Here is a 10,425-nt window from a genome sequence, read left to right as displayed (position 1 = left end):
CTGGGGAGCTCAAGTCCTCCACACTTGGCCCAAGCAGGGCTGGACGTGGGAAGACACCGGCTGGAACCTGGGCTGGTGGAGGAGGCCATGGGCCACCGTCAGCAGGCTTGAGGTGGGGGCAGAGGTCACAGACCCTAGCACTGCCCTGAGTCACTGAATCTCATGTATCTTTCTTGGTACAGTTCTTTCAAAACCATGTCTCCTTTCCCTCCCCCACCACATGGAAGAGGATGCTGAGGCTGCCAAAGGCCACCAGGCAGAAGGGAGCCCTCCCTGTTGCAGCCTGGGGTGCAGCCCAAAGCCTGTGCTCCCGACTCAGCCCACCTCCCTCTCACCTTCCAGGACCAAGCAGGCCTCCAGGGCCGGCACAGCTCATAGGGGATGGGGAAGTGTGTGGGGGGGGCCCTGCTGATCTGGCTATCTGGCCTGGCACTTTAGGTGAAGTCCCCTTCACCCGTTGTTCCCTCTGCTTGGGACACCTCCCTCCCCCCATCCCCACCTTTCCCTCTAGGGGGTCTAAAAGGCTCTGCACAGTTTGAGCCCACTCCAAGCTTGGGCACCTTTCTGCGCGTGGGGAAACAGGCCAGGGTGGGACAACTATCCGCCCCGTCCTCAGGGCACTGGCCGCGGCTTTTGGGGACATCAGCCCTGCTGTGGTGAGGGTCCTGTTGCTCCCAGCCTAGGCTATGGCAGGGCTGGCCTTGGACGGGCAGCAGGGGTGTTGATGGTCTGTGGAGGGGCCCTTGCCCACAGCACCTGCAAGCAAGGGGGTTCTGCAGGGCGCGCGCTGGTGGCCCCTCCCCCGGCGCCCTAGCCCCATCCCCCGCGGCGTAACTGCCTCGCGCCAGGGGGCAGTTCGAGCTCGTCTGGCTCTTCTTTCTTTGCGGGGCACTCTGCTCTCCCTGCCCCCGGGCACCCAGAGTGGGTCCCAGGGCTCCTAGGCTCGGCGATCTCTGGGCGGGCTTAGGGCCTGACGGCCGGCGGAACCGCGGTGCCCAGCACTGCGCCGCTCCTAGCCCAGCTCGGCCCCGCGCCCCGCCGTCCTCCGGGGGGGCTCCCGGCGGAGGAAGGAGGCCGCTCCCGGCAAGCGGAGCCTTACGCAACCCGGAGGGCCGTGCGCGCCCGGACCGGTCGTGCGGGGGGCGGGCTCCGCTTCCGGGCTGGGGACGGGGGCGGGCGCGGGCAGGGCTGGGAGGGAGCGCAGCGCGAACAGACAGCGAGCGGCTCGGAGCCGACCCGCCAGGTGGGCCTTGCACCGGGACGTTCTCGGCCCCTCTCCTTCCCACCCCGCCTCGGCCGCGCTGCCCCCACAGCCCCGCCGCTTCCCGCCCCCCGGCCGCGGGCCCCGCCCCGCCGTCTGCGCAGGCCCCGCCCCGTCCCCGCGTCCCACAGGGCCTGGGCCCCAAGGTCGAGCGGCTGGGAGTGGGGCTTCCCTCACCCGCCCCCGGCCCCCGTGCGTCTTCGTGTTCAGAGAGCGGAGACCCACCAGCCCGCGGGCGGTCCACCTCCGAAAGGCCTGTTCTGGGTCGGGGGGTTTCGGCCGCAGCCCGGGGCACTGGGAACCGGGTAACGAGGGGCATTAGGTCTGGCGCCCCCACCTACCCAGCTCTGGCCACCCCTCAGGCTGCCCTCCCCGCTCTGCCCAGGACCCCTTCTGGACCTGGAACCCCCCCATTCTCTCCCCATCCCAGCTCTGCCCAAGGCTGCCAAGCCGTGGATGACCCCCAGGCCTGTGGCCTGATCTGCCGTCTCTGTCCAGTTCTCCCAGGACTACCTGCCGAAGAGTCGCGGCTGGACCCCAGCCCTATCATCATGGGCGGCCCCGAGGGGCGTTTCCATTTTGCCATCGACCGCGGAGGCACCTTCACAGATGTCTTTGCCCAGTGCCCCGGGGGGCACGTGAGGGTCTTGAAGCTGCTCTCAGAGGACCCTGCCAACTATGTAGACGCACCGACTGAGGGCATCCGCCGCATTCTGGAGCAGGTGGCCGAGGCAGAGTGGCGGTGTGGGGCGGGATGTGGGAACCAGAGGCCGAACTGACACTAACCATGTGGTTCCCAGGAGGGGGGCATGCTGTTGCCCCGGGACCGGCCGCTGGACACTAGTCGCATTGCCAGCATCCGCATGGGCACCACAGTGGCCACCAACGCGTTGCTGGAGCGGCAGGGGGAGCGGGTGGCCCTGCTGGTGACACGTGGCTTCCGAGACCTGCTGCACGTGGGCACCCAGGCCCGAGAGGACCTTTTTGATCTGGTGAGCTCACCCACTGCAGCTGATGCTGGGTCCAGCAGCTCATGGCCCCTTGGGGAGGGCAGTCCTTGGAAGGGTCAGTGCCGGCCCAAGGCCACCCGCTGACAGGCAGAGAGGAGGGAGGCTCCAGCACTCCTAGCAGGTGCTGTGTCCCCCAAGCCCTCAGAGTACTCACAGGTAGTCCTGTTCCTGTCTGCCACCATGCCCTGTCCTGGATTCTGGGTGTGGCGTGGCCCAGGACAAACTGCTCGGGGTGAGGGGTAGGAGCTCCCCCACTGCCGCCCCTCCCACTCCCCGCCCCCCACCTCCCCTGCTGGATTCCCAGAAGGAGCTGCCCTTGCGGGGGTGGGACAGTTGGCTACACTCAGGTGCTCCCGGGCAGAGAGCCGCCCCCTGGGTGGGCCTTGCTGGGGCCGCCCTGTCTGACCGTGTCTCCTGGGCCTGTTGGCTGGCCTGTTGGGACACATCCCCTCGCCCGCGCTGCCCACCCACGCGGGACCCCAGCAAGGCCCCTCAGGCCTGGGCTTCCTCTGAGCCTCTGCCTGCCCCCAGGCTGTGCGCATGCCTGAGGTACTGTACGAAGAGGTGCTGGAAGTGGACGAGCGCGTGGTGCTGTATCGTGGGGAGCTGGGCACGGGGACGCCTGTCAGAGGTGCGATGCCTCCCGTGTCGGGGGGTGGGTGTAGCAGGCCCTCCCAGGCCTTTGACGGGGCGGTGACAGGCTTCCTGGCAGGCCGCACAGGGGACCTGCTGGAGGTGCAGCAGCCCGTGGACCTCGGGGGTCTGCGTGGGAAGCTGGAGGGGCTCCTGTCCCGAGGCATCCGCAGCCTGGCCGTGGTGCTCATGCACTCCTACACGTGAGTGCGGGCTGGCCAGGGGCCCTGGGGGGCGGGCAGGAGGCTGTGGGCAGGAGGCAGAGTACCACTGGGTCGTTGTAACAGGTGGGCCCAGCACGAGCAGCAGGTGGGCGCACTGGCCCAGGAGCTGGGCTTCACACACGTATCACTGTCCTCGGAGGCCATGCCCATGGTGCGCATCGTGCCTCGGGGGCACACGGCCTGTGCCGACGCCTACCTGACGCCCACCATACAGCGTTATGTGCAGGGTTTCCGCCGTGGCTTCCAGGGCCAGCTCAAGGTGAGGCCCCCCCGCCTGCCTTCTCCCAGCCACCCCCACCCTGTGCCGGCCAGCCCCTCACTGCCCACCTGCTTGCCCCCAGGACATGCAGGTGCTGTTCATGCGCTCTGATGGTGGCCTGGCACCCATGGATTCCTTCAGCGGCTCCCGCGCTGTGCTGTCTGGACCTGCTGGGGGTGTGGTTGGCTACTCAGCCACCACCTACCGGGCGGAAGGCGGCCAGCCTGTCATTGGCTTTGACATGGGAGGTATGAAGGCTGAAGGGCGGGGTCAGGAGGAGTCTCTGCCGCAGGGCCAGGCAGTGCCAGGCATCGAGGTCTGTGAGTGGACTCCTCAGACCCCTTGCCCCCACCAGGCACATCCACCGACGTGAGCCGCTATGCTGGGGAGTTTGAGCATGTCTTTGAGGCCAGCACAGCTGGTGTCACCCTCCAGGCCCCCCAGCTGGACATCAACACAGTGGCAGCTGGTGGGGGCTCCCGCCTCTTCTTCAGGTTAGCCCCTGCACCTGGGCTGGGGCCCCCTAGCCCTGCCTCCCAACGCACCTCTAAGTCCAGTCCTCCCTCTCCCAGGTCCGGCCTCTTTGTGGTGGGGCCAGAGTCTGCAGGAGCCCATCCTGGCCCTGCCTGCTACCGCAAAGGTAAGAGGTGGTATCTGCCCCACCGGGCTCCTTCCCGTGCTGCCCAGGCCCACCCCACCCCTGAGGTCCAGTCTTGGACCCCATCTCCATCCCCCAACCCCCACACCTTGCACACCTCCCAGGGGGTCCTGTGACAGTGACGGATGCTAATCTGGTTCTGGGTCGCCTACTGCCTGCCTCCTTCCCCTGCATTTTTGGGCCGGGAGAGGACCAGCCACTGTCCCCTGAGGCCTCCCGAAAGGCCTTGGAGGCTGTGGCTACTGAGGTCAACAGCTTCCTGACCAATGGGCCTTGCCCGGCCTCCCTGCTGAGCCTGGAGGAGGTAGCCATGGGGTTCGTGCGCGTGGCCAACGAGGCCATGTGCCGGCCCATCCGCGCACTCACGCAGGTACGCCCGCCCTGCCCTCCGGCCCTGCTCCCCACTCCCACGCCTCCCACTCAGGCCACCCCGTCGGGGGAGGGGTGGGCGGCCAGACAGCGTAGGGTACGCCACTGACCCCCTTCTGGCTTCCCAGGCACGAGGCCATGACCCCTCAGCCCACGTTCTGGCGTGCTTTGGGGGGGCTGGTGGGCAGCACGCTTGTGCCATCGCCCGGGCCCTGGGCATGGACACTGTGCACATTCACAGGTATGCGTGGGAGTGGCGCGTGTGTCCTAGGCTGGGGGGCTGGCTTCGGGAGGCAGCCCCACACTGCTGAGGCCCCTGTCCCCTAGGCACAGCGGGCTGTTGTCGGCACTGGGACTGGCCCTGGCAGACGTGGTGCACGAGGCGCAGGAGCCATGCTCCTTGCCTTACACGCCTGAGACCTTTGTGCAGCTGGACCAGAGGCTGAGCCGCCTGGAGGAACAGTGTGTGGACGCCCTGCGGGCCCAGGGCTTTCCCAGGTGGGGCTCAAGGGGCTGGGGTGGGCTTGGCCAGGCAGGGGGCCTGCAGCATCCCAGCCACCCCCTAGTTGGATTTACTGCCTGATTTCCCAGATGGTGCTGGGGCCCCATGGAGGGCTGGGCTCCTGCGTGCTGGGGGAGGCAGGACGGAGGTCCTCTCGGGGGCCCTGTGTGAGTCCCCTCCTGCCTCACCACCACAGGCCCCAGATCAGCACCGAGAGCTTCCTGCATCTACGCTACCAGGGCACCGACTGTGCCCTGATGGTGTCTGCCCACCAGCACCCAGCCACTGCCCGCTCGCCCCGGGCCGGTGACTTCGGGGCCGCCTTTGTGGAGAGGTACGCAAACGCCGTGTCCGGGAGCGCTGGCGGGGGCCTGCTAGCCTGGCCACCTTGCCCTGAGAGTTCTCTCGGGGCCGGTGGACGTACAGGTACATGAGGGAGTTTGGCTTCGTCATCCCTGAGCGGCCAGTGGTGGTGGACGACGTGCGCGTGAGGGGCACTGGCCACAGTGGCCTTCGCCTTGAGGATGTCCCCAAAGCTCAGACTGGGCCTCCCCGGGTAGACAAGGTGGGTGGCTCTGCCTCTGCCTGCCCACCCACACCCACAGGGACATGGGGACAGGTGTGGATGGGGAGACCCAGGGAGGGAGCTGGACCCAGGAACCTCACTCATCCCACACCCTCCTCAGATGACCCAGTGCTACTTTGAGGGGGGGTACCAGGAAACCCCCGTATACCTGTTGGGAGAGCTGGGCTACGGGCACAAGCTTCTGGGGCCCTGCCTCATCATTGACAGCAACAGGTGGGCTGAGGACTGGCTAGGGTGGGGCCCTGGGGGTGAGGGCTGGGGCCACAGCTGCCAGGGCCCGGGTGAGCTCGGGGTCCTGGCGGAGGGTTCTCTGGCCCAAGGCTACAGGAATATGAAGGCCTCTGGGGTCCCCTTATGGTTGGTGCGTCCCCCAGCCTGGGGATGTGGGGTCCCTATTTGGGATGAGGGGTCTGGCTTGGCACCTCCAGCCTCTCGTGCTCCTGCCCTCAGCACCATCCTGGTGGAACCAGGCTGCCAGGCAGAGGTGACTGAGACGGGGGACATCCGCATCTCTGTGGGGGCTGAGGCCCCAAGCACGGTGGGTGCCCAGCTGGACCCCATCCACCTGTCCATCTTCTCGCACCGCTTCATGAGTATTGCTGGTGAGTGGCTGCCACCGTCCCCCAGTGGCTCTGCCCCCCCGTGGGGTGTGTGTGGGAGTGTGCGTACTAGGCAGACGGAGGTGCAGGCCGTGTGGCCGGCGGGAGTGTGCAGAGAGAGGCGGAGTGTGACCCGGGGAAGGGTGGGCAGTGTGGCCCTGGTGCTGGGATGGCTGGCTGCCGTACACCAGCGGGCCTTGCGCGGTGCGAATACCTACCTCCCACCGGCAGCCATGGGACCTGTGGACAGGAAACAGGCTCAGCACAGTGAACCCATCTGTGCAGGGTCAGGCTGGGGGCTTGCTGGGGGCCCTGAATCCTGTGCCTCAGCACCAACTTCTTACTGTGCTGGGCAAGCTGGAGGGTTGATGTGGGGTTCCAGGTTCTTGGTGAGGCTCCAGGCAGGGATGGAGAGGAAGGGGGTGCCCCTCACACAGGCAAGGCATGGCCTGGCTGTGGCCTCACCTTGTGTAGGTGAGCCCCCACCACCCTTGGGGCCTTGAAGGTCCTGCCTCTTCCTATTCTACATAATCTAGGGCTGTGCTGTGGGTGGGGTGGGGCCAGCGGGCGCCTGGTCACTCTGTGCCCCCAGAGCAGATGGGCCGCATCCTGCAGCGCACAGCCATCTCCACCAACATCAAGGAGCGTCTGGACTTCTCCTGTGCCCTCTTCGGGCCGGATGGGGGGCTGGTATCCAATGCCCCCCACATCCCTGTGCACCTGGGCGCCATGCAGGAGACCGTGCAGTTCCAGGTTTGGCGGGTCCCCTCTCTGCTTTCCCTACCCCACCCCTCACCTCCGCCCCTTCCAACTCGGGACTGTCTCCTGGCTTCAGATCCAGCAGTTGGGGGCTGACCTCCACCCTGGCGACGTGCTGCTGAGCAACCACCCCAGTGCTGGGGGCAGCCACCTGCCGGACCTGACGGTCATCACACCGGTGAGGACCTCTGCCTGGGTGTCTCTGGGGGGCAAGGGCGGCTGACCCAGTTGACGGTTGCTCTCCACCGCCAGGTGTTTTGGCCGGGTCAGACTCGGCCTGTGTTCTACGTGGCTAGCCGTGGGCATCATGCAGACATTGGGGGCATCACACCAGGCTCCATGCCCCCCCACTCCACCACACTGCAGCAGGAGGGTGCTGTCTTTCTGTCTTTCAAACTGGTCCAGGGGGGAGTCTTCCAGGAGGAGGGTGAGTGGGGGTGGGGGTGGGGCGATGGTGGGGGGGAGGATTTGGTGGGCTGGCACACATGGCTGCCCCTTACAGCCAGGCCGGGGCAGGGGGTACACTGGGACACAGCCTACTGGCCCAGGCCTGCCTAGAGCCTGGGGCAGCCAGGCAGCGACCCCACAGTGGTTGCAGATCATCTCTCAGCCATGACCAGAGGAGCGGAGGCAAACTCTGCCTGGGTCCAGGAAGGCCTCAGTGATTTTGGGGGCGGGGAGCTGGCCAGGACACCCATGGCACTGGGCACAGGAGGGAGGGGAGACTGTTGCAAGGTAGGCCCCTGCTCATGGTGCTTACAGTCTGAGCTGTGTCTGCCCTGGGTCTGAGGGCTGCAGAGAAGCAGTGAGGACAGGGGTCAGGCCCTGCGGGCCCTTTCTTGGGCCTGGGTCTGAGTCATTGGGTAGTGGGGTGGCCATGAAGGGCTTGAGTGGGCCTGCACTGGTCTGCCTACACACCATGAGAGCCCTCAGCCTACGTGCAGAGTGGATGTGGGGGTTGGAGGGCGGCCCAGAGGCCAGGCTGAGTGGGGTGGGGGACAGCCATGGTTGCCCTGGATGATGCTGGCCCTCGAGCTGGGCAGCGGAAGTGGGGGTAGGGACAACTGGCTTGGAGATCAAGGTTGGCATTTGGTGGGATTTGGGGGTGGGGGTGGGGAGTCAAGTTTGGACAGCTAGAGGATAGGGGGAGGCTCTGGCGGGCACAGCGCAGTTGCAGGGAAGTTGGGGCAGAAGTTGCAGCGTGGTCCAGGACATGGGCAGCGGAGAATTCAGAGCTCGTGTGAGCGTGCAGGGGCCCTGGAGTCCAGGGGGCATCCCAGAGTGAGGGTGGCGGTGGGCAGGGTGGAGGTGGGGTAATAGAGCCTCAGGCTGCTTTCACACAAACAGAGTGACCCAGGCCTGGCCGCTCCCTTGGTCAGGGTGGGGGAGCAGGGGGCAAGGGGCAGGGATCACGGGAGGGACACGTGTAGGCACGAGACAGAGGACACAGTGGCCAGGGAGCCTGAGAGCCTACTGTGACTGCTCAGAGAGAGGTCATCTCTTGGTCAGAGATGAGAGGAGAGAGGCTTTCCCTCAGCCTCTGGGGCTCCCCAGGGGGCCTAGGGGCCTAGGTCAGATTTGTTTGGGGCTGGGGCAGGAGGTACAGAGGGCCAGCTGATGCTATTTCACAGTGGTTGACAGAGGGCCCCTGGGGCAGTGTGACTGGGGGAGGGTCAAGGGAAGTCGTTTTTCTCCTGTGAGGGGGAGGGAAGCCCAGAAAGGGCAGGAGGGAGTGGGGCAGGTGGTGGGGAGGTAGGGCAGGAGGAATTAAAGGTGGAAGCAGAGTTTGCTGAGGGAAGAACCCCCTGCCTGCCCCGGGGAACCCCCAGCTCCTGTGAGGTCACAGGCAAAGCTGCCTGTCCTAGTCTAGGGTGCCCTGGGGGGCTGGAGTGTGGGAAGAAGGTTGAGCAGATGGGAGGAGGCTGGGGGTTTTGGGGGTGCTGGGGAGCCCGTGAAGGGCCAACATGGGGTGCCCCACACAGCGCCCAGCAGGGGTGCAGTAGGTGTGGAGCAGGGGACCACGCAGCCCCAGGGGTTCAGGGGTGGCTCAGTGGTGACCTCCTCCATCCAGCGGTAACTGAGGCCCTGCGGGCTCCAAGCAAGATTCCCGGCTGTAGCGGAACTCGGAACCTGCACGACAACCTTTCCGACCTCCGTGCGCAAGTGGCAGCCAACCAGAAGGGCATCCAGCTGGTGGGAGAACTCATTGGGCAGTATGGCCTGGATGTGGTGCAGGCCTACATGGGCCATATTCAGGTGGGCCGAGGGGCAGCAGCCGGGGGGCAGCTCTGCGCGCGCCCCCAGGCAGCTGGATGGGTAGGTGGGGAGCACCCGCACCACCTGGACGGCGGCCTGGCTGCCCGATGAACATACTCTGTGCTAGGCAAACGCTGCGCTGGCCGTGCGGGACATGCTGCGGGCCTTTGGAACCTCCCGGCAGGCCCGAGGCCTGCCCCTGGAGGTGTCAGCTGAGGACCACATGGACGACGGCTCCCCCATCCGACTCCGCGTGCAGATCAACCTGAGTCAGGTGCGGCCGGCGCAGCGGCAGGGCGGAGGGCATCGGAGGCGTGGCCGCCCGGCTGCTGCTGACCTCTCCCCTCCCCTCTCCCCCACGGACAGGGCAGCGCAGTATTTGACTTCAGCGGCACGGGGCCTGAGGTATTTGGCAACCTGAACGCGCCGCGGGCCATCACGCTGTCCGCCCTCATCTACTGCCTCCGCTGTCTGGTGGGCCGCGACATCCCGCTCAACCAGGTGCGCAGGAGCGCGCGGCCTGAATGATCCTGGGGGCGCGGCCAGCCCAACAACGGACTGATCCTGGGGGTGCTGTTCGGAGGGGCACGTATGTTCCCCAACTGCCCTGAGAGCTGGCCCCTCCCCCACAGGGCTGCCTGGCGCCGGTGCGCGTGGTGATCCCTAGAGGCTCCATCCTGGACCCGTCCCCTGAAGCGGCGGTGGTGGGCGGCAACGTGCTCACGTCACAGCGCGTGGTGGACGTCATCCTAGGGGCCTTCGGGGCCTGTGCCGCCTCGCAGGTGCGGCGGGTGGGTGGGCACGCTCGGGCCTGTTGGGGGGGATGCCCCTCCAGCCCAGGGCAAATGCCTCTTGCCCCTGCCAGGGCTGCATGAACAATGTGACCCTGGGCAATGCCCACATGGGCTACTACGAGACGGTGGCCGGCGGCGCGGGCGCGGGCCCCGGCTGGCACGGGCGCAGCGGCGTGCACAGCCACATGACCAACACGCGCATCACCGACCCGGAGATCCTGGAGAGCAGGTGAGCAGCGGGGGCGGCACGGGGGGCCCGGAGCCCGGGCGGGCCGCACTGAGTCCCTGGCCCGCGCAGGTACCCAGTCATCGTACGCCGCTTCGAGCTGAGGCTGGGGTCTGGGGGCCGCGGCCGCTTCCGGGGCGGCGATGGCGTCGTCCGCGAGCTGCTCTTCCGCGAGGAGGCGCTGCTGTCCGTGCTGACCGAGCGCCGCGCCTTTCAGCCCTACGGCCTCCACGGTGAGCAGCCCCGCTCCCCCCCCCCCCCCCCCCCCCCCCCCCCCCCCCCCCCCCCC

At 67.1% G+C, this 10,425-nt stretch overlaps 1 protein-coding gene across 3 annotated transcripts in view; it reads left to right on the top strand.

Moving 5' to 3' along the window:
- Nucleotides 1–1,201: 1,201 nt before the first annotated feature.
- The window catches only part of OPLAH (5-oxoprolinase, ATP-hydrolysing), a 9,989-nt gene continuing 765 nt past the window's right edge, over nucleotides 1,202–10,425 (top strand). The window contains exons 1-25 of one of the 3 annotated variants that reach the window (XM_021688529.1): nucleotides 1,202–1,243; nucleotides 1,760–1,983; nucleotides 2,062–2,253; nucleotides 2,803–2,902; nucleotides 2,984–3,107; nucleotides 3,192–3,387; nucleotides 3,470–3,635; nucleotides 3,743–3,881; nucleotides 3,960–4,027; nucleotides 4,150–4,415; nucleotides 4,543–4,655; nucleotides 4,742–4,912; nucleotides 5,113–5,250; nucleotides 5,343–5,481; nucleotides 5,603–5,715; nucleotides 5,953–6,104; nucleotides 6,694–6,854; nucleotides 6,937–7,038; nucleotides 7,113–7,287; nucleotides 8,932–9,116; nucleotides 9,244–9,390; nucleotides 9,483–9,617; nucleotides 9,749–9,898; nucleotides 9,982–10,139; nucleotides 10,209–10,369. In XM_021688529.1, coding sequence (XP_021544204.1) covers nucleotides 1,813–1,983; nucleotides 2,062–2,253; nucleotides 2,803–2,902; nucleotides 2,984–3,107; nucleotides 3,192–3,387; nucleotides 3,470–3,635; nucleotides 3,743–3,881; nucleotides 3,960–4,027; nucleotides 4,150–4,415; nucleotides 4,543–4,655; nucleotides 4,742–4,912; nucleotides 5,113–5,250; nucleotides 5,343–5,481; nucleotides 5,603–5,715; nucleotides 5,953–6,104; nucleotides 6,694–6,854; nucleotides 6,937–7,038; nucleotides 7,113–7,287; nucleotides 8,932–9,116; nucleotides 9,244–9,390; nucleotides 9,483–9,617; nucleotides 9,749–9,898; nucleotides 9,982–10,139; nucleotides 10,209–10,369 — 3,622 coding nt within the window. In that variant the 5' untranslated portion in view covers nucleotides 1,202–1,243; nucleotides 1,760–1,812. Of the gene's footprint in view, nucleotides 1,244–1,759; nucleotides 1,984–2,061; nucleotides 2,254–2,802; nucleotides 2,903–2,971; nucleotides 3,108–3,191; nucleotides 3,388–3,469; nucleotides 3,636–3,742; nucleotides 3,882–3,959; nucleotides 4,028–4,149; nucleotides 4,416–4,542; nucleotides 4,656–4,741; nucleotides 4,913–5,112; nucleotides 5,251–5,342; nucleotides 5,482–5,602; nucleotides 5,716–5,952; nucleotides 6,105–6,693; nucleotides 6,855–6,936; nucleotides 7,039–7,112; nucleotides 7,288–8,931; nucleotides 9,117–9,243; nucleotides 9,391–9,482; nucleotides 9,618–9,748; nucleotides 9,899–9,981; nucleotides 10,140–10,208; nucleotides 10,370–10,425 lie in introns of all 3 variants that reach the window. The other 2 variants (XM_021688530.1, XM_021688528.1) reach the window with 2 other exon arrangements.

The sequence above is a fragment of the Neomonachus schauinslandi genome, chromosome 4, assembly GCF_002201575.2.
Source record: "Neomonachus schauinslandi chromosome 4, ASM220157v2, whole genome shotgun sequence".
NCBI classification, from domain to species: Eukaryota; Metazoa; Chordata; class Mammalia; order Carnivora; family Phocidae; genus Neomonachus; species Neomonachus schauinslandi.
This window is presented reverse-complemented; position numbering and strand designations above follow the sequence as displayed.